The sequence below is a fragment of the Orycteropus afer genome, unplaced genomic scaffold (assembly GCF_000298275.1).
Source record: "Orycteropus afer afer isolate SDZICR_OR568_19922 unplaced genomic scaffold, OryAfe1.0 scaffold00012, whole genome shotgun sequence".
Taxonomy (NCBI): domain Eukaryota; kingdom Metazoa; phylum Chordata; class Mammalia; order Tubulidentata; family Orycteropodidae; genus Orycteropus; species Orycteropus afer.
The window spans coordinates 7260193-7283993 of NW_006921599.1; the positions used below are offsets into that span (position 1 = coordinate 7260193).

The 23801-nt window shown below is 41.6% G+C and overlaps 1 protein-coding gene across 1 annotated transcript in view; it reads left to right on the forward strand.

Moving 5' to 3' along the window:
* PHACTR1 (phosphatase and actin regulator 1) overlaps positions 1 to 23801 on the forward strand; it is an 882368-nt gene that overhangs the window by 780246 nt on the left and 78321 nt on the right. Inside the window, exons 8-9 of the mRNA XM_042782390.1 lie at positions 10604 to 10851; positions 14075 to 14231. Coding sequence (XP_042638324.1) covers positions 10604 to 10851; positions 14075 to 14231 — 405 coding nt within the window. The remainder of the gene's footprint in view (positions 1 to 10603; positions 10852 to 14074; positions 14232 to 23801) is intronic.

The following is a 23801-nucleotide window of genomic DNA, read 5'->3' on the forward strand; positions in this document are numbered from 1 at the left end:
ACCCAGACACCAAAGATCCCTGCTTCTCAAGGAGCCTATAGCTTTGGATGGGAAGAGAAGGAGACACTAAGTAAACAAATATTCACAATGTATACAATTATGGAATCTTTTGTGAACATTAGCCCTGAGACAAATATTGAAAAATAAGTATGAATTAATGAGGTGTGAATACAATGGAAGAACTTTCCAGGCCAAGAGCATTAAATCATAGTTGTTTGTGACTAAAGGGTAAGTAAAAGTACTCTGATGACACAGTGAATAAGGCATTTAACTGCTAACCAGAAGGTGAATGGGTCAAACCCACCAGCCGGTCCACAGAAGGAAGATGGGGCAATCTACTTCTGTAAAGATTTACAGCTTTAGAAACCCAATGGGGGTCTCCATGAGTTGGAATTGACTCGATGGCAGTGAGTTTGGTTTGAATTATTTTTAAAAGGGTAAGTTATATGGAGACAGAGGTAAGGACAAGGAATGTGGCAAGGTTAATAACTGAGTCGCATGTGTAAGGCTTAGAGAGTCCCTGGGTGATGCAAACAATTGACACACTCAGCTACTAACCAAAAGGTTTGAGGTTCAAGTCCACTTAGAAGCATCTTATAAGAAAATCTTGGTGATGTACATCTCAGAAATCAGCCATTGAAAACTATGGAGTGCAGTTTTACTCTGACAAATGTAGGTTTGCCATGAGATGGAGGTGACTTAATGGAACCATTCTTTTTTATAGCATTGCTAGGTTTAAATGACAGTCTTATAGGCCAGTAGTTCTCACTTTTCTTTAGCACTAAGACTCTTTTTAAGAGTAAATCTTTGTGTGACAATTTCATTATATGAAACCAACATTGCTGGGGCTGAAGTTCTGCTGGATGTTCCCCTTCCCACCCACCACCACTAGGGAAGGAGATAACCAAAACCAAAAAAAAACAAACTTTCTACCATCGAGTTGGTTCTGGGTTTCCAAGGCAGTATCTCTACAAAAGTAGATTGCCCAGTCTTCCTTCCAAGGAGTGGCTGGTGGGTTTGAACCGCCAGCCTTCTGTTTAGCAGTCAGATGCCTTAGGCACTATGCCATCAGAGCTCCCAGGGAAGGAGATAGTGCTGCTATCTGATATTTAATAAGATGCTGCATTCAAGTTAGTTTAGTCCACTGCCTCAAACATGATAACTCAAAATGTGTTACCAAATATTACATTTGTTTCACTTCTTAGGACCCCTAGTCTTTCTTGGAGCACTGTTTTTTTGTCTAGGGAAGCACCCAAGTTTCTAGTGAATGAAGGAACTAGATTTGAGTTTTATAAAGGTGGCTCAGACAACAATGTGGACAATTGACTGAAACTGAGAGGTTCTGAAACCACAAGGAGTGATAGTCTCATTTAAGGCTGTGCCAATGGGGCCCTTAACGTGTATTAGCCCAAAAAAGAAAGTATGATTAGTCTAATTTTGCATCCAAGGAAGCCAAGGCTCAGAGAGGTTATATAATTTGTCCAAGGTCACCAAGATTTTTTCCCAGTTGCCATGGAGTTAACTCTGACTCATGGAGACCCCATATGGTGCTCCATAGGGTTTTCAATGGCTGTGATCTTACAGAAATAAGTCACCAGGCCTTTCTTCCAAGGTACCTCTGGGTGGACTTGAACCTCCAAACTTTAGGTTAGCAGCTGAAAATGTTAACCATTTACACCACCCAGAGTCTCTCTCACCAAAGATCCAGAACCAAATTCACTGCCATCAAGTTGATTCTGACTCGTAGTGACCACCATTGGGTTTCCAAGGCTGTAAATCTTTACAGAAGCAGCCTGCCTCATCTTTCTTCTGCCAAGCGGCTGGTGGGTTCAAACCACTGACCTTTTGGTTATCAGCCAAATGTCTTAACTACTACACCACCGGAACTCCTTGTCACAAAGATGGCAAGTGGCAAAACGTGGAATCAGATCCATATTTTGACTCCTCTGAGGTCACATAATAACTTTCCTGTCTTCTCAGCCAACTCCCCTGCTCCCATTCATCTTTGTTTGCTATCCATTGTATAGAATTACCAGGTGATGGGTTAATCTGAGTATTTGTCTTCCTAGCTTCCTGGAAAACACTTTCTTCACCCTTATGAGAAATTAGGCATTGTATCATATGCTGAGGTCCTTGGTGGTGCAAACGGTTTCTGTTGGACTACTAATCTGAAGGTTGATGGTTCAAACCCACCAAGCAGCACCATGGAAAACAGACCCAGTGATCTGCTTCCATAAAGATTATCATGAAGAAAACCTATAGAGCTCAGTTCTACTCAGTGTGTTTGCTTTTTTGGGGGGTTGTCACATATCACATGCTATAATCACTTCAGGACGATGACCTGATTGTCCAGGCAAGGTCTATATCCTACTCTTTCCAGCACCCCCAACAATTGGTCCCCGTTTCACAAGGCTAATAGCATGTTATCTTATCCTGCCAAAGCTCCTGGGGGATCCTCCTTATCATCCCATCCTATTCTAGAAGGTCTCATTCCTTCCATGTATTTTTGTGTATATATATGATAAATATATATATATATATAAACCAAATGTTTGCCAGTTTAACATTTTTCACGTGTATAATTCAATGACATTGATTTCATTCATCATGTTCTGCAACCATCACCACTATCCTTTTCCAAATTATTCCGCCACAGTAATGGAAAATGGAAACCCAGTGACCCTAAGCAATGACTCTTCCTTGCCCTCTTCCTCCCAACCCTGGTAATCACAAATAAACTTTGGTCACTATATATTAGCCTGTTCATATAAGTGAGATCATGTAATATGTGTCCTTCTGTGGCCAACTTATTTTACTCAGTATGCTGTTTTCAAGGTTCTTCCATGGTCTAGCATGTATCAGTATTTCATTTCTCTTTATGGCTGAGAAATAGTCTATTGTATGTATATGTACCATATTTTGTTCACTCATTTATTGTTGGACATTTAGGCTGTTTCTACCTTTTGTTTATTTTGAGTAGTGCTAGAATTAACAAGTTTTTATTTGTGTTCCTGCTTTCAGTTCTTTGGAGTATACACCTGGGATTGGCATTGCTGGGTCATATGGTAGTTGTGTGTTTAATTTTTTGAGGAACAGCCATATTTTCCACAATGGCTGTATCATTTTGCATTTACACTAGCAGTGAATGAGGGTTCTAAATATTCCACACTCTCACCAACACTTCCTATTTTCTGTCTTGTGTGTGTGCGTGTATGTTTCTGTTTTATCATAGCCATTCTAGTGGGGGTGAAGGAGTATCTCAGTGGGATTTTGATTTACATTTCCCTAATGATTAACAACTAGGTGCCTTGTGGCACAGTGGTTAAGTATGTGTGTTAACTGAAGGATTGACAGTTCAATCCCACCAACCATTCCACAGGAATAAAGATGTGGCAGACTACTTCTGTAAAGATTTACAGCCTTGGAAATTCTATGAGGGAGTTCTAGTCTGTCCTAGAGGGTCACTATGATTTGGAATTGACTTGACCACAATGGGTTTGGTTTATTGAGGTTATAATGACTAATGACCACCACTCATGTGTTAGTTTGTCATAAGGTACTGGCTAGTATGTTGTTGGATGCTATGTTACCAGTATTCCAAATACCAGCAGGGTCACCCATGGTGGACAGTTTCAGCAGATCTGCCAGACTAAGACAGACTAGGAAAGAGGGCCTGATGATCTACTTTGAAAAAACTGGAAGTAAAAACCTTGAGAATAGCAGTGGGAAATTTTCTGACACAGTGCTAGAAGATGAGAACCTCAGATCACTCAAAATACAACTTGGAAAGAGCTGTCTCCTCAAAGTAGAGTCGACTAATAACTTGGATGGAATAAACTTTTCAGAACCTTCATTTGCTGAAGCATGACACAAAACGTGAATAAACAGCTGCAAATACCCATTAATTATCTGAACATGAAATGTATGAAATATGAATCTAGAAAAATTTGGAAGTGGTCAAAAATGAAATGGAACACATAAAAATCGATATCCTAGGCATCTAGGCATTGTTGTTGTTGTTGTTGTTGTTATGTGCCGTCGAGGGTGCCCTGACTCACAGCGACCCCTCCTTGGGTTTCCGAGGCAGTATCACTACAGAAGTAGGATTGCCCAACCTTCCTTCCAAGGAGTCGCTGGTGGGTTTGAACCGCCAGCCTTCTGGTTAGCAGTCAAGTGCTTTAGCCACTATGCTACCAGAGCTCCTCATCTAGGCATTAGTGAGTTGAAATAGACTGGCATCAGCCATCTTGACTTGAACAGTCATATGGTCTACTATGCTAGGAATGGAAAATTGAGAGGAATGGCATCACATTCATCCTCAAAAAGAACATTTCAGGATCTATCTTGAAGTACAACCCTGTCAATGATAGGATAATATCTACATACCTACAAGGAAGATCAGTTAATAAGACTATTATTCATATTTATTCACCAACCACTAATGCTAAAGATGAAGAAATTGAAGAGTCAGACATACAATCAAGATACATTGATAATAATCAATGATTGGAATGTGAAAGCTGGAAACAAAAAGGATCAGTAGCTGAAAAAATAGGCCAAATATGGCCTTAGTGATAGAAACAGTGCCGGAGATTGCATGATAGAATTTTGAAAGACGAACCTTATTCATTGGAAATACCTTTGTTCAACAACATAAATAGCAACCATACACATGGACCTCACCAGATGAAATACACAGGAGTCAAATTGACTACATCTGTGGAAAGAGACAATGGAGAAGTTCAATATCAGTCAGAACAAAATGATGGGTTGGCTGTGAAGCAGACCATCAGTTGCTCATATGCAAGTTCAAGCTGAACCTGAAGAAAATTAAAACAAGTCCACAAAAACCAAAGTATGACCCTGAGTATATCTCACCTCAACATAAGGAAAATAAAAGTCCTCACAACTAGACCAATAAGCAACATCATGATAATCAGAGAAAAGAATGAAGTTATCAATATCAAGGACTTTATTTTACTTAGATCCATGATCAATGCCCATGGAAAAAGCAGTCAAGAAATCAAACAATGTATTATATTTGGCAAATCTGCTGCAGAAGATCTCTTTACAGCGTTAAAAAGCAAAAATGTCATTTTGAGGACTAAGGTGTGCCTGACTCAAGCCATGGTATTTTCAGTCGCTTCATATGCATAGGAAAGCTAGACAATGAATAAAGAAGACTGAAGAAGAATTCATGCCTTTGAATTATGGTGTTGACAAGCAAATCTGCCTTGGAAGAAGTCCAGCCAGAATGCTCCTTAGAATCAGGGATGGCAAGACTTTGTCTCACATACTTTGAACATGTGATGAGAAGGGACCAGACCATGGAGAAGGACATCATCCTTAGTAAAGTAGAAGGTGAGTTCAAAAGAAGATGACCCTCAAGGAGTTGTATGCCGCAGAACTGGGCAGCGTTTTGTCCTTTTGTCTATACAGACTATGGCACCTAATAACAACAATGACTAATGAAGGAACCCTAGCACAGGAGTTAAGCACTTGGCTGCTACTGAAAGGTCAGCAGTTTGAACCCACCAACCACTGTGCAGGAGAAAAGACCTGGCAATCTGCTCCCTTAAAGATTACAACCTAAGAAATCCTATGGGGCAGTTCTCCTCTGTGCTTTAGGGTTGCTATGAGTTGGAATCAACTCAAAGGCACACCACTGTAATATTAAGCATCTTTTCATGTCATTGTTGGTCATTTTTATATCCTCTTTGGCAATATGTCTATTCAACTCCTCTGTCCATTTTTAATTAAGTTTTTTTGTCTTCTTTTTTGTTCAGTTACAGGAATTCTTCATATACTCTGGATGTTGAACTCTTTCAGATATAGGGTTCCTAAAAATTTTCTCTCAATTTTGTAGGTTATCTCTTCACTTTGTTGATAAAATTCTTTGATAAACGTAAGTTTTTCACTTTGATGCAGTACAATTTATCTGTTTTGTTATTCTCTTTTTTGCTTGCACTTTTGATGTCAAATCAAACAATCCATTGTTAACAACTAGGTCAAATCCCAGTTGATTAACCTAATATTATATTTAGTGCTTCTGTTACCTCCTAGTTTATTGCATTGTGCCTGGAGTCTTAGAAGCTTGCACATGTCCATTCAAGGCACCACACTATTCTCCTTGAGCAACAGAGAAATAGGAGGAAGATATGGTATGTGTGGCTATTGCCTCCATGAACAACTGCCCTCTTTGCCATGAGATCAGAACTGGATGGTGTTTGGCTACTATTACTGAACATTTTGATCAAAGAGTCTATAGAAGAGTCCTAATTAAAAGGGAAAAAATGCAGAGCAGAATTTCAAATTCTCATGGAATTCAGATTTCCTGGGGCCATGGAGGCTGGATGAACCCCTAAAACTATTGCCCTAAGATAATCTTTGAACCTTAAACCAAAAATATCCCATGAAGTCTTCTTAAAACCAAATAATAATTTACCTTAACTAATTAAAAGGAATGCTCCTTGGAAGCAAGAATGGCCAAACTTTGTCTCACATACTTTGGTCATGTTGTCAGAAGGAACCATTTCCTGGAGAAGGACATCATGCCTGGTAAAGTGGAGGGTCAACAGAGAAGGGGAGGCCCTCATAGAGATGGATTGACACAGAGGCTGCAATGATGGGCTCAAGTATAGCAAGGATTGTGAGGCTGGCACAGGCATATGCTATGAGTCACACAACTCGACAGCACCTAACAACAACAGTAAAAAACAGCTGCCTAGAGCGTTATGCTCTTTTAAAAAATACCTATATGGGATCAAATTGGCAATAACGACTCAAAAGACTAGATAGGAACTGGGGAGGGGACAGATAGTGAGTTTATTTTAATAGGGGAGGAACAACTCAGAAAAGGAGAATGAGAATATTTACACAACTTGAAAATGTAATCAATGTCACTAAACTGTACATATAAAAACTTTTGAATTCGTGTATATTTTGCTGTGTATATTCTCAACAACAATGAAATAAATAATTTAAAAAAAAAAAAATAGGTTCAGAATGAAGCATTGTTGTTGTTGTTTGCCGACAAGTCGGACCCGACTCATAGTGACCCCTCCTTGGGTTTCTGAGGCAGTTGTTGTTGTTGTTATGTGCCATCGAATCGGACTCGACTCATAGCAACCCCTCCTTTGGTTTCTGAGGCAGTATCACTATGGAAGTAGATTGCCCAACCTTCCTTCCAAGGAGTGGCTGGTGGATTTGAACCACCAGACTTCTGGTTAGCAGTCAAGTGCCTTAGGCACTACGCTACCAGAACTTATGGAAGTAGATTGACCAATCTTCCTTCCAAGGAGTGGCTGGTGGGTTTGAACCACCAGCCTTCTGATAAGCAGTCAAATGCCTTAGGCATTATGCCATCAGAGTTCCCATAGAATGAAGCATTACCCATTTGTTTTCAAAGGGTTTTATAGTATTAGATCCCATTTTGAGTTAATTTTTGTATGTAGTGTGAGATCGTGCTTCAGCTTCAGTTTTTTCATGTCTCAGCACCATTTATTAAAGAGACTTTTCTTTCCCCCATTGAGTGGACTAGTTAGCACTCTTGTCAAAAATCAATTGACCATAAGTATATTATTTTATTCTTAGACTCTCAATTTTATTCCATTGGTCTATATGCCTATCATTATATCAGTACCATGCTGTTTTGATTACTGTAGCATTATAGTATGTTTTGAAAGCAAGAAGTATGAGTCCTCCTACATTGATTTTCTTTTTCAAGATTACTGTGTCTATTGGGGGCACCTCATCACTCCATGTAAATTTGAGGATAAGCTTTTTCATTTCTGCAAAGAAAGATGTTGGAATTTTGAACCCATGTTCTTTTGAGGGAGGAGATACCCTAGTTTCCTGTTTCTCCCATGCTTTTCATCCCTAGCGCCCATCTGTGGTATCCCCAACTCTGTCAGTACCTTTTTAGAATCTATTGCTAACTAAACTGTAATGGTGGGGAGGGAAGGCAGAGGTGGGGAAAACACAGACCATAGAATTACAGTTTTTTTTCATCTTCCATCCTCATTTCCCTTTAATACACAGTGTGGAATTCCAAGCACAATTGTAATTCAGTTTCCCTGCCTGATAGAAGGGCTGCTGGTCAACTTTATTCAACTGTTAATTTGTCTCCCTGGAGACCATCTGTTCTGGTTGCCCAGTGCCACTCTGACAAGAATATACCACAAATGGGATGGCTTAAACAAACAGGAGTTTATTCTCTTACAGTTTGGAGGCTTTAAGTCTGAGTTCAAAGTGCCAGGCTCTAGGGGCTGGGTGAAAGAAATCTCCTCAGCCTTGAGCTTCAGCTCTGCCTCCTTCTCCTGGAGGAGCTAGAGACTTTTCTTCACAGACAGTTGCTGGCTGCTGGGACTGACAAGCCCAAGGTGGACAAGTAAAAAGGCACAGTCCTGATGTTACCAAACCACACAGCAGGCCATTAATTCAAGTCCATTGAAAGTCCCAGGGTCAGCAGAGCATGTCAGGCTGCTGAACAATGACACAGCTACATGCAGGGTTCAAGCATGCCATGAGCTAGAGACTGTTCCCCAAAGCTTCTCCTTATGTACAGGAAGCAGACCACATCCCTAAGGCGGCTGGCTACTCAGCTGCTCCCAGTAGATTCCACCATGGAGTTGATTACCAGTCTCATCAGCAACTCAACCAGGCCCAGCAAAGTTGACACACATACTTAACTACCACACCATCTATCATATTCTCCATTTTCCTGCTCAAATGGTCATTTGTATTAAATTAAGTGGGCAATGGACCTTCTTAAAACTGCTAATGTCTCTGGGTGGTGCAAATGGTTAACACTCTCAGCTACTAACTGAAAGGCTGGAGGTTCCACTCCACCTACAGGGAGCCTGAAAGAAAGGATTAGTGCCTACATCTGAAAAATCAGCCATTGAAAACTGTATGGAGCACAGTTGCATTCTGACACTCACGGGTAGCTATAAGGTGAATGATTCTACTCCGTGGCAACTGGATAAAGTGCTAACATACAATGAGATACTGCATTTTAGTAAATACATGATTGATTTGGGTTTAGTTCATTGCCTCAAATATCATAGCTCATAATGCGTTAACTGGATTTTCCATTTGTGTCATTGAAAAATTATATTTGCAAAATACAAAGGGAAAAACAGCTCTTTAGAAACAATGGAAGGAAGGAAGTTAATTGAATTTAAATTAGACATATCAGTAATTTAAAATGTAGTCCAGAGTTTCCAAGGAGACTGTCATGCATTCAGACATCATAAGGAGATTTCTCTTAGGTAAAATCATCAAATGTAAAATTTGTTGATTTGTAGAATAGCTTCACATTCCATTTCCTTATGAATGTAAAAAAATTTTGGATGGGAATATCCATTGAGTATCATGTGTTTAGAAATTCCTTAAATTAAAGATACATATTCCACTTCAAGCTAATCTGAAAAAGAATTTAAAAATGTAACTATATCTTTCTGTCTCAATATTATACTTGCTGGACTTCATTCAGAGCCTAGCCTAAAAACATCTCTAAATTGCTATGGATCCTCAGATGGATTCTACTAGGAAAATCACTGCCTTATTTTTTTTATATTTGATGAGATGCATGTTCTAATTTTCATACAATAAACTTGTATGCCTGTTATTATTTAAAAAATACATTTTATTTTAAAATATTTTTTATTTGAGTGGTTCAACTTAAGAGGCAAACCCAAGAACATCATCCTCATTATTTCATAAAAGATCATCCCACCCAAAACTAGACTGGAATTAGCTGTGGCTCCCTGCTGATAGTCTAACACTATCCTCAGGAGAGAAGACACACACACCTCCTAGGTCACCCCTGGCCATGTTTGCTCACATGGCTCATGTAGGATCTCCAGCCTCCTGTTCATCCCACCTCTTTGCTTTCTTTGTAACTCCATCCATGATATTCAAGTATTCTACCACACTCAGTCCCTACCAACCTGTGCCATCAAGTCAGTTCCAACTCAGGAATACTCCATGTAATACAGAGTAAAACTGCGCCATAGAACTTTCTTGGCTGTAATTTTTATTGAAGCAGATTGCCAGGCCTTTCTTCCACGGCACCACTGGGTAAATTAAAATACCACCCAACCTTAGGTTAATGGGTGCAAACCACTTGCACCATTCAGGGACCTTCAGTCCCTGCCAACTACCTTTTATAGCTTTCCAAAATAGAACTTCACATTATCTCATTTGTTCCTGGATCTCTAGCTTCAATATCAAAATAATCTCTTTACCCCTGCTATGAGGCATGTGGGTTGCAAATTAATCCTCCTTTGGCACTTGGAGATAATTGATCTTAACTAGAAAATTGTGTGGAATTAGAAATCTCATGTCTTACTTGTGCTGCCACCACCACCAAGAAACTCTGCTATCTGAAAATGATCAGCTCTACAATAAGAAATGGGACTTTAACTACCTGGAAGACTTTGTCTCTCAGGCCTGGACCACTGAGCTTTCAAGCATTGATTACCCTTTAATTTCATGTGACATGGTTGCATTGGTTTTAAGGCTACTGGAATTTCTGGTATACATTTATATGGCACTTTGTCCAAAACTAATTTCCTCTTTCCTCCTTCTCTTTCAACAGCTCTGAGCAGCGGGTCCCCTGTTCCACTTCCTACCACAGCTCTGGTTTGCACTCGGGTGATGGTGTCACAAAGGCAGGACCTCTGGGCCTTCCAGAAATAAGACAAGTGCCAACTGTTGTGATTGAATGTGATGACAATAAAGAAAATGTGCCTCATGAGTCAGACTATGAAGACTCTTCTTGCCTGTACACAAGAGAAGAGGAGGAAGAGGAAGAAGATGAGGATGATGACAGCTCTTTATATACCAGTATGTTCCTCCAACCTCTTTCTGGGGGAAGCATGGTGATATGGAAGCTGACCAAACAACTGGGCTGTAATCCTGGGTCTGGTGTTAACTGGCCTGGGTCAAGGAGCAGCTTAATTAACCTCTCTGAGCCTTAGTTTTTTTGTCTGTAAGATGAGAGGGTAAATGCCTTCATAGCTCTAAAAATTGCAGTATCATGCTTCTATCTTCTCCCTCTTCCTGTGGTTCTTTCTTTCTTTGGTTGCTTCTCTGGGGATGCAAACACAGTCCCCTCGGCAATTAAAAGAAAGAAGGAAAAGCTAAAAGTTTGTTCTGGTTCAGAAAACACTCAGAAATACCAACCACTATGTATGCAGCAAATTCACTTTGAAGCATACCTCAGCAACTTTAGAAGGGCTAAATTTACATTTCTTATTGAAGGTTTTTTAAATGTGCTGAGGAACAAGAGAAGAAAGGAAGAAAGCAAAGTTCAAAATCATATCACTCTGACCATGAATAATAAATTTTAGTTATATGAATACAGCCAAGTATTTGGTCAACTTTTAGTCATTATTATCATTGCCACCATTTAGTGAATGTGGAGTCCTTGGGTGTTGTAAATGGTTAACACGCTGAGCTTCTAACCAAAAGGTTGGAGGTTCAAGGCCACCCAGAGGTGCCTCAGAAGAAAGCCCTAGCAATCTACTTCCAAATAAACAGCCATTGAAAACCCTGTGAAACATTGTTCTGCTCTGACACATATGGGGTCACCAAGAGTTGGAATTGACTCAATGACAACTTGAGAAAATATATACTATGTGCCTGGCAATGGGCTGAGATTCTATTCTATTATCTGTATAACAACCCTGTGATACAGATACTATGACCCCATTTTACAGATTATGGGAAGAAATGAAGAGGTAAGAAACTTGCCCAGAGTCCCACATCTTTTAAATGGTAGTGTTGGTATTTGATACCAGATTTATCTGATTCTAACACTCACGTTCTCAGACCAGTGGAGGCAGAAGGAAAGTATGACTGCTAAAGGGGCATGGAGGCAGCATCTGTTGACCTCCTCTAACTACATAGAGGAAGACAGAATCAGCAGCAGCAGCCCAAGGCCTGTTCCTATGAGGCCAGACGTGCTGCCACCCTCCAGCCCTCTTGCCAACCTTGACACCAACCATCCCTTCCACAGCACCCACCACCTCTTTGCTGGGTTCAATAATCTGCTGCAGTGGTCACACAGAACTCACAGATTATAGGGTTTATTAGGGAAGCAACAGGCTATAATTCAAGTTCAGGAATGTGCTCGGGATACAGTTCCTTGATCAGGACAGTCTCCCCTCTGCTGTGCTGTTAGATACACCTCTCTGGCCCTTGGCCTCCCGGCCTGGCTTCTGCCTCTTTGGGCCAGGTAAGCCTGGTACTTTGCCCCCTGCCTCTTGGTTCCACTGCTGCCATCTCTCAGCCAGGTGTCTCTCTCAGCTGGGCATCTCTCTCAGCAGGGCATCTCTCTAAGCCAGCAGTGAGATTTCGCCCTGTGCCACCAGGAGGGCTCATTTTAAGCCTGGCAGAGTGGCAAAACTAACCAATCCCAACATCAGAGTTCCACATACCTGAAAGAGAGTGAACTTCCCCAGAAGATTACTTCGTGCTCCTCCAACAGAAATACCCCAGGTAGATTCCTTTAATAATCAGCAGTTTAAAAGCAGCTATTCAGTTGCTCACAGCAAATTCTACCATGGAGTTAATTGCCAGCCTTATTATAGCAAATAACTACTATCAGCTGCCCATCCAAGTTGACACACATTTGAATGGTCCCAGTAATCCAATGGGAGTTACAGAAACTATGGCTAGAAAAGCCATACCATGCAACTCACTACACCACAATGACTAAATAAAATCCAAAAGAGTTCCCCAAACATACTGCCTTCCAGTATTTCCCTTTTGCTTTATATTCACCAAACTTCAGATAGCTCAATTTGAGACCTAGTAAGAGTACTGGTACGAGTGAGCAGTGAAATGATTACAGTGATGTAGAAGGAAGCATGGTGGGGCAACCAAAGGCCAAATGATCCTGAATGGGAGGGTCTGTTCAGCCGCTGATGACCATTTTGTCCCCAGATAATTGAATTCTTTATAGTAGGCTTTCTCAAACTCAGTACTATTAGATATTTTGGACACTTTGGACTTCTGTTGTAGGTGGCTGTCCTGTGCATTGTAGGATGTTTAGCAACATCCCTAGCTCCTACCCACCTGATGCTAGCAGCAGCCCTCGCTTCCCACATTTGACAATCAAAAATGTCTCCAGACAATGCCAGATATACCCTGAGAGGCAAGCCCCAATCATTTGAGAGCCATGGATTTATAAATAAGGAAACCCTGCCCTGACTGCTCAGAATACTTCATGTTAAAAAGACACAGCAGTCTCTAAAAATATCGCCTAGTTCAAAGACCTCTCCTCCATTCCTATCTCAGACTGGCCTCACTTTGTACAACTGTATTTTCCTTCACATACCCCCAGCTCCAATGTAGCCGATCTTTCTGTCTTCTGAGATTACCTGGCTTATCTGTCACCTCTGAGCCTTTGCAGATGCATTTCCCCGCCAGAAAATGCCCTTCCACATTGCTGATGCCTGATAGCATCTCATCCATCCTCTAGATATCTGCTCAAGCACTGCTCCTCCGGGCACCTTCCCATGATTACTAACGGTCTCTGTCCTTTCTTTCATCTCTGTACCCTAATTGCATTCCTTGGCCTGTCCTGCCCACTCTTGTGGTGTGGCCTATATGCTAGAGCTGGGGAGCAGAGATCCAATCACAGACTCCCTGAGTACCTCCCACAGGTCCAGCACAGTGCTAGGCATATAGAGCATGTTAGAGGAATATGCATGCCTGAGTGCATGAAGTCTACCAAAGTGCCAATGGTTAACATGCTCAGCTGTTAACTGAAAGGATGGAGGTTCAAGTCTACCCAGAAGCACCTCAGAAGAAATACCTGGCAATATACTGCCAAGAAATCAGCCATTAAAACTCTAGGGAACTCAGTTCTACTCTGACACACATGAGGTTGTCATGAATCAGAGTCAACTTGATGGCAACTGTTTTTTTTTTTCACCAACAGTGGGTTTCCTTTTGGTTGGATATGCTAAGCTCTTTATGCCTTTATTCCTGCCTTGTTGCCCACTGTTGGGAGCCCAGGCAGACGTGTGAGCATTAGTTAACATGTTTCTCCCTCTCACAGGCTCCCTGGCTATGAAGGTGTGCAGGAAGGACTCTTTAGCCATCAAGCTCAGTAATAGGCCCTCTAAGCGAGAGCTGGAAGAAAAGAACATTCTCCCAAGGCAGACTGATGAAGAGAGGCTGGAGCTGAGGCAGCAGATTGGCACCAAGCTCACCAGGTAGGACAGCAGCACTTCGCGGCTTCTGTTGACAGCAGAGGCACCAGTTATACAGATTTTAGAATTCCATCTCCATCCTCAAATTTGTCCTGAGTCTTTATTTATTTATGTATTTATTTTTTTAATAACTGTTTTATCTTGCAAAATAATTTTGAAGGTTATGGAAACCATGTGTAGAAGAAATGAGATAAGGTCTAGGATAAAAGAATGAGGAAAAGAGATCAAAACAGAGGCAGTAGTTATATGGGGCTCACTCCTCCCAAAATCTTTGATGGAAAAGCCTAACTCTAGTTGACAGATGAGTATTTATATTGATTCTGCTGAAATCTACCTGAGATGTTAAATTATAGGTTTCCACCTGACCAGCAAGGAGCTCTGGGCTCAGTGGTTAAGGCATTTGGCTCCTAACCAAAAGGTAGGCAGTTCAAACCCACCAGCCACTCTGTGAGAGAAAGATGAGGCAGTCTGCTTCTGTAAAGATTTCAGCCTTGGAAACCCTATGGAGCAGTTTTACTCTGTCCTATAAGGTTGCTTTGAGTCAGAATCGACTCAATGGGAGTGAGGGGACCTGACCAGTCCAGAGTACTTGCTTTACAGGACCTAAGTCTACAACTGGTGTACCCCTAGTCATAACCCTCTCCAAGTGTTCATGGGATCCATTGAGCGTCTCTACAATATGACAAACTGACAGACAGGCGGTGGATTCTGATTATAGGGCTATAGAAATGCTGTGTTAGGTCTTTTCAAATAACTAACTGCAGAAAAAGCCAAGGGAGAAAATTGTACTACTTTGCCACAGTTACTACTCTGGTCCCCTCTCCTTCATTCTTCCAAATCTTGGAAATCTTATCTGATTCATAGTTTGGGAAAAAGCTGAGAGGTCAGTAAATAAATAAACACCTATAGAAAAATTTCCATCTTCCAATAGAATTGAGAACCTACATACATATGAGTAACAGTTTGGTTAAATGCAAAATGATCAAATAAATATACTTCCTATTACACTGTGCAATTGTAACATGCTGTTGTTGTTACTTGCTGTTGAGTCATTTCCTACTCATGCACATTGGAGGCACTGCTGAGTAGGTTAGGACTACCAACTTTTCAGTTAGTAGTCTAGTGCTTAATCATTTGAGCCACCCAGGAACTCAGTAAAACACTTAAAAAAAAAAAAAAAAAACTCACTGCAGTTGAATTGGATCTGACTCATAGCAACTCCTCCTTGGGTTTCTGAGGCGATATCACTACGGAAGTAGAAGTAGGTTGCCCAATCTTACTTAATAGTACCTCCATTAGTCCCCTGTGACACTCCTTGAGTGATTACCCTTTATATATGCATTAAAACTAAAAAACTAAACTCACTGCCATACATAGCATGGTAATATATTAAACACCATGGTATATATTAGTAATCTAGGAAAGTTTATATAGTATTGTCTAACATTTGTGGAGCACTTACTATATGCCTAGCATTCTTCTGTACATTTTACATGTATTCAGTCATTTAATCTTTGTGCATCTCATTTAACAGATAAGAACACTAAGTATAGTGTTACCTGCATAATGTCATACAGAATAGCTCCAAACCCCTCCCTCTTGACCACAATGTTGTATAGCCTTGCTATAATAATGGTTAGCACTTACTAAGCACTTAGTACCAAGTACTGTGCTGTTTGGATGCATTATGTCTGTTGCTGCTAGCTGCTGTCAAGTTGGCCCCCATACGGGGCCATGCCATGCACAATGGAACAAAACACCACCTGGTCCTGCACCATCCCCATGATCTGTTGCAGGCTGGACTATTGTTTGCATTGGCTGATTTTCATAAGTAGATCACCATGTCTTTCTTCTGAGTCCATCTTAATCTGGAAACTCTAATGAAACCTGTTCAGTATCATAACAACACGTAGGCCTCCAGACAGGTAGTGGTTGCACATGAGGTGCATTGGCCAAAAGTCAAAACCTGAATTGAACCTGGATCTTCGGCATGGAGAGTGAGAATTCTACCACTGAACCACACTGCTTGGAATTCATGAAATCCACTGAAAGCTTGCCCAAACCCTTTTCATCATGATAGGCAGAAGAAGCCATGCTTATGGAAGAGAAAGATGGAAGCAGGAAGGGCAGGGCTAGGCATATTCAAGGCAAGGAATATTGCCCTACACCCTTGCTCTGAATCCACTTGGGCTTTTTTCATTCTTTCAACTTGGAAGTTCCTTGGCAGTTTATTTGCTTGTGATAAGGCCTTTGTCATCTCGAGCCATATCACATGGACTATGCCTAAGAAAAGAATACGTGAAGGGTGTTTAACACAGACCTGGGACAAGGTTGTACAGAGTTCACAAATCAGGTGGATATCAAATCAGCCCCCCAAGTTCTTCTTGGAGGTAGTAGAGTCATTGATCCATATCTAAGGACTATTAAGAGCTGTTTTCTTTAGAATGAGAACCCATCCATGTACTTAGTGAAGGCAGAAGCAGAGTGAAGGGGAGTCTGAGAACCAGAAGGTGACTAGTAAATACAGAGTTCTTCTGGGGACAGGAGCCTTGGGGTCTAACTCTGGTCCTGCTGATGTTTCCTAAACAAGTCATGTGCCTTCCCTATACCTTAATTTCCTAACCTGTGGACAATAGACTGGGTGGTCATCTGATCACTGTGGGCAGAATGTGTGCTTTCTTATCATGATAAATAGCTAAGAGAATGTGAAAACCTATCATAGAGAATGTATTTTGGGAGCTAGGAGGCTGTGGCATTCTTGGCTATTTGAAGCAGCCCTAATGTATTAGAAATCTTAAACTCTTTGAAAAGCATGTGAACAGGACTGCAGTCCTCATAGAGTTAACCAAAACATCAAACTCACTGCCGCTGAGTTGTTTCCGACTCATAGTGACCCCTTCTTGGGTTTCCAAGGCAGTATCTCTATGGAAGTAGATTGCCCAGTCTTCCTTCCGAGGAGTGGCTGATGGGTTTGCACTACCAGCCTTCTGATTAGCAGTCAAATGCCTTAGGCACTTGACTTGCTAACCAGAACTCTTGGAACCAGAGCTCCCATAGGCAAGATATAAAACCTAATTTTTGGCTGACAGTTTTAATAACATTAAAATAAATAAATAAATAAAACAAGCTTGTAGAACTCCAGGAATAACCCCAAATTTAAGGGGAAGGGTAGAAACATTGAGTTAAATTGTTTCAATGTCATGTATGCCTCGTTTACCATCTACAATAGGTTCTGTGAAATAGAATGTTAGGTGATTTAGACATTGTCCAAACACTATATTATACACAGGAGAGAGACACACAGGATTGTCACTGGTCAGGCCCAAGACCCACACCACTACTGTGTAGCCAAAAATCTACACAAAAGCTTTTGCTCCGTTGCTTCCAGTCCTACATGTTCTCTACCTCAGAAGGAAGGTTGGGCAATCTACTTCCATAGTGATACTGCCTTGGAAACCCAAGGAGGGGTCACTATGAGTCGGGTCCAACTCAACAGCACATAACAACAACAACAATGTTCTCTACCCAGGCTCTGAGAGCTGTGCTTGGCTCCCACCCACCCACCAATGTGCGTACTCACCACCCACCTGGCCACCTTTCCTATTTCTCTTCCTACCACTGCTATAGCCCAGACTTCTGAGCAGCCACCACTGCAGGAGGCGCCGTGGCCTCAGGCCTAAGCCCTCATGTGCACAGGCCACCTAGGCTGAGTGGGACAGTGACCTTGGCTAAGCATCCCCCTTGGTGCCTCCGGTAGTGTCCATGTAGTCCCTGCCTGCAGGGCAGTGTCCATGTAGTCCCTGCATAGTGGGACAAGCAGCAGCCATGGATGGATGCCCCTCCCCTTGCTGCACCAGGGCCAGGACAATTGTGGGACAATTGTGGGACCCAGAGAGCTAGTGATAGACAGATCTCAGTACTTAGAAAAATACATCCCGTTCTCCAATGGAGATTTCAGAACTTTATTATAACCTTAAGAAGCTCTGGTAGCATAGTGGCTAAAGCACTTGACTGCTAACCAGAATGCTGGTGGTTCAAACCCACCAGCCACTCCTCGGAAGGAAAGGTTGGGCAATCCTACTTCCGTAGTGATACTGCCTCGGAAACCCAAGGGGGGGTCGCTATGAGTTGGGGCTGACTCGACGGCACACAACAACAACAACAACAAAGGAGCTCTGGTGGTATGGTGCCTAAGGCATTTGACTGCTAATCAGAAGGTTGGCAGTTCAAACTCACCAGCTGCTCCATGGAAGGAAGACTGGGCCATCTACTTCCATAAAGATTTACTCCCTTGGAAACCCAAAGGGGGTCGCTATGAGTTGTAATAAACTTGATGGCAGTGAGTTGAGTTAGATTATAACCTTTTGGGACCATGGACGTATATGTGATTGGATGTAGCCTGAGAGGACATTAAGCGACATTATATCTGTATTTGCAGAACCTCTCACCATTAAGATAGAGGTTCCACATAAAAATGCAAAAAATTATTGTTCTTCTAGAAATGTTGTAGCATTGATGCTATTGAGCAGACTCTCTTGAACCTCAATCAACAACTCTTTCATAAGTTGCTATTTTAAACAATTGCCATTTGAGAGCTGTGGGCTGCCCTTGGGACCTGAAGATGATCAACAGAGTGTATGTTGCCTTTACCCCTTATGCACTGAGGTGCACAGATACAAGAGATGAGCAAGGCCATCCCTTGGGGTATGGGAAGAAAACAGTACAACTTCTATTTAAATTTGTTGTATGTCATTCTTTCTGAGTTTGTTATTTTTTTCCATGAACAACATTTGTAAATGGTATATAAATCCAATAGTAGTAGTAGTAGTTGTTGTTGTTGTTGTTAGCTGCCATCAAGTCCACCCCCAACTCATGGCAACCTCATGCACAATGGCGCAAAATGCTTTCCAGTCCTGCACCATCCCCATGATAGGTTGCAGGTGGGACCTTTGTGATCCACAGGATTTTCACTGGCTAATTTTCAGAAGTAGATTGCAAGACCTTTCTTCCTAGTCCATCTTAACTGGAAGTTATACTGAAACCTGTTCAGCATCTTAGCAACACACAAGTCTGCACTGACAGATGGATGGATGGGTGATGATTGTGTATGAGATGCACTGGCCGAGAATTAAACCCAGGTGTGGTGCAATGAATTACTTAATATAGCCATTCTAGCCATGGTCTTTGTGACTCCCACTGGGTGACTGGGTAGGACTGTGCAAAGGCAAGGTGCTTATAGCCCACCAAGGGATTGGATGGCTTGCTAGTAATGTAAATAAGGTACATGGCTCCCTTGTGGGGGTGGGACCATGCAAATAAGGTGTATGGAGCCCTAATGTGGAGATTGATCAGTCTCACTATCCTGCTAGGCTTAAAATGAGCCATCCCAGAGGCAGAAAGGGGGTGAATCTTACTACCATCAATAAAGAAGAACCAGGAGTAGAGTGCATCCTTTGACCCGAGATCCCTGAGATGACAAGTAGCAGCGGTAGAAAAACAGTGGCAACAGAAGCAGTAGAACCAAGAGATTGGCATGAGACAGAGCAGTGGGCTTCCCAGCCCACAGAGTGAGAAAGCTGAGTGCCTTCAGGGAGGAGGCTTGCTGTCAGAGTGGGGTGCCTCTCTGGGCACCTATCAGCATAGCTAAAAGAGCTTTCTAACACTTGCCAAAGCAGGGCAGAGACTAAGGGGCCTCAGGGCTGTGGAAGAAGCTGTCCTGATTGAAGAACAGTATCCTGTGTTGTTTCTGATCCTGAATTGTAATCAGTTCCTTCCTTAATAAAACCCATAATCATAATCATGAGTATTGTCTGTGAGTTCTGTGTTGCCATTACAACAAATTATTGAAACCAGCAGAGAAGTAGAGAGTGCTGTTGGGAGGGGCGATTGGTTTCAGAATTAGTAAAAAGGTTGGAGGGTCGTGGCATGTCTGACCTGTACCTCATAGGCATCTGCCTTGGGTTTTTGATGTTGTTCTAGATCCTCCTTCCCTCTTATGAAGTTGGAAGAGGTCAGATGTTGTCCCCATCCCTTTTCACCCCAGTTCAGTTCCACAGAAGATGAGAATTCTACCACTGAACCATATATAGTTTGCACGTATTTATAGATAATTAAAGTACTTATACATAATTTATAAATAATGAAATGGCATATATTGTATTACATGATTAGATTTCTTTATTGATGGAGTTCTCTAAAAAGCTTAGAGTCCACTGGTCTAGGTAGGGATTACTCCAGGCAGCTGCTGCTCAGCTCTGCATGAACCGGTTTTCCTCTCTAGTAACCTCCAGTCAGTGGGAATAGAGAGACTGCAGGCCCATCCTGCACCCCACCACAGCCTCCAGTGCAAGATCCTGCTGCTTCCTCTCTGGGTCTTTTCTCAGGGTACCTCAACCTGAACCCTAACTATGGGATCTTAGTTATCAGAACCACTTCTTGTTCCCTTCATTTACCAAGTTTTTTATGCCCCCTAAGAGTGGCTACAAGCCACATGCCTTCATTGCATTCACTTGAGGTCTAGTTTACCATCTCCCTCCAAAAAAAAAAAAAAAAATTTAAGTCAACATTTAAAAGAATAGACATGGAGTCCTACCTCTCAAATGTTCTTAGGTAGGTTGCTCTGACAGAAATGACCTCTTGAAACAGCCTTAAGACAGTGTGTGCTGGCTCTTCTCTACTTCCCAGTTTGGAACATGATTGGTTAGTGAAGTGAAACCCTCAAGAGGACAGAGCTTAGGATCCCTGTGACTGGGGTTGTCAAGGCAAAAAAAAAAAAAAAAAAAAAATCTGGTGCTAAAGAAGTACTACTTTTGTTTCTGAAACATCCTGTAGAAAGTAAGATCCTCTCTCCATCACTAGGACTAGTTATTTTAAAAGGACGGGCCTAAGACTCTAAAGGAGTCCCTGAGTGGTGCGAACAGTTAAACATTCAGCTACTAATGGAAGGTTGGTAGTTCAAATCCACCCAGAGGTACCTTGCTGGGAAGACAGGCTTGGCAATCTGTTTCCAGAAGGTCACAGTCAATGAAAACCCTATGGAGCACCATTCTACTCTGACACCATAGATAGAATTGACTCGACAACAACTGGTTTTCTGGGGAGACTCTGAAACATGTCTTGTTTGTGGTCGTTCAACAAGTCGGTACACTTGTGGCTCCTCTTATGGCACAGCCAGCTTTTCAGACCCAGCCCAATGTAATCTTCTGGCCCTGTCTTTTCCAAGCAGTAGCCTATTCCTTAGTCCCTTCCAACACTCTCTGTCATTTTTTGAATGGACAGAGGGACAAGAGCCTGAGAAGAAAAATCAAACTGAAGGTGCTTCACAGTATATGTAGGAGTTAATCTAAGTTAAGCTCAGGAGGAAATGAGAACTCAGGCTACCTCTGCCTCCCTGAAATATCTCTTCACCCTTAAAATACTACTCTTCTACTTGAGGGTGAGCTGTCATCATCTTTTTTGCAGTCCAGGTTGACCAGAATTTTGCAGCACCCACCTGAGCTGGAGCAGACAGAGTCCCACTTATTGTTGGAAACATCTATGTTTGGAAGCTACTGGAAGCTTGGATGCTGGGGTCTGGAGAGGGTGTTTCTCCTTGCATTGTCCCTTTTCTAGGCCAGATGTACCCAGTGATTAAGACCACTTATCTCAGAGGACTCTTTGTCAGTTGTCAGAGAAGAATCTCACCATGACCACTCCTCCAGATGACTCTTTCTAATGATCCAAGGGAGGTGCTGACTCAATTTAAGCTGTGGGGGAAGTGTAAAATGGGTCTCCTAGAACAGGCCACAACCTCATATGCCGTCCAGGGCCCAAGAGATATTGTATGTAAGTGAGGCATGGAGTTAGAAGATTATGAACAGGAAATAAGCCAGAAAAAAAGGATAAATATTATATAGTCCCACTTATATGAAACATAAAACAAACAAAAAACCACAAAACTCACTGCCATCAAGTCGATTCCAACTCATAGCTGCCCCCATTGGGTTTCTGTGGCTGTAAATCTTTACAGAAGTAGATCACTCCATCTTCCTTCTGCAGAGCAGCCGGTAGGCTTGAACTGCTGACATTCTGGTTATCGGCCAAGTGCCTTACCCACTATACCACCAGAGCTCCTTATGAAATGTCTAGAATAGGCAAATGCATACAGAGAGATACGTTACTGGTTACCAGGAGCTGGGGTAACCTCTAGTAGGGAAAGTGGGGAGTTACTTAAAAGATACATTAGAGTTTCTGTTTGGGGAGATGAAAAAGTTTTGGAAATGAATAGTGGTGAATTTTTAAGTTATTTATTTTTGGTGGTAATATACACAACCAAACATACATCCATTGACAATTTTACATGTATAGTTCAGTAACAAAGATCGTATCCTTCACATTTTGTCACCGTTATCACCATCTCTACACATTTGTCTCATCACTATTAACTTAGACTCACTGCTCCTTAAAGTTCTCATCTGTGCCTCAAATTAACTCTTGTCAGTTTGAACACATAAAAGATTCTTTATAAGAGCACAATGCTCAAGGAAAATACTTTTTTAATTGTGCTAAACTATTGTGTAGCTTAATGAAGGCTTCATGAGATAGTTTTGGCTCAAGGTTTAAAGATTATTTCTGAACAATAGATTGGGGTTTCTCCAAGTCTCAGGGGATCCAGTAAGTCTGGTTTCCAATATGAATTTGAATTTCTGTTCCATGATTTTCCTCCTTTTGACCAGGATTCAGCTTTTTGGTCATGGATCAAAATGTTCAATAAGAGTAGCCAGGAACTATTCATTTATTCTGGGCTCATGGCAAAGGAGGTAGTAGTTTATGGAGGCAATTAAACCTGCATTCCATTTCCTTCTCCAATTCCTGGATCTCCTAATTCCTGCGCTGCTCCAGGTAAACAGAAATCAATTGTGGTCTCTTGGGTGGATGCTGACAACCTTTTAAGACCCCAGACACTGTGCAATGAAATGGGAGCTAGATAGAGACACTCTAAAAATAATATTGTGCCAATTAACTGGATGGACCCACAGAGCCATGACCCTAAACCTTTGAACTAAGAACACTAATCCCACAAGGCTTTTAGTTTTACCTAAGTATGATCAACAAATTCAGCCTTTTGTTTTTCAGCCTTTTGTTTTGTTTTTTGCTGCTGTTATAGTTATAAATTGTATAAAACAATTTTATTTGCCATGTTGCCCTTTGTTCTGGTTTATAGCTCAGTGATAACAGCCACATTCATCAACTTTTATAACCATTAGCCTTAGTCGATGCCAATTTTCCCCCTACCATGAACAAAAATTCATTACTTCCCAGAGAAGGATTCCCTCTCTCCTTCATCCCTCCCACCCCTGGTAACCACTGGTAACATTTGGTTTCTGTATAATCACCTGTTCTTGTCACCTCATATAAATGAGACCATACAATATTTGTACTTTTGTGATTGACTTACTATACTCAGCATGTCTTCAAGGTTCATCCATGTTGTAACACATAAAGGACTTAATTTTTCTTTAAGGCCAAGGAGAAGTTCATTGTATCTGCGTATCACATTTTGTTTGTCCATTCATCTGCTGTTGGGAACCTGGG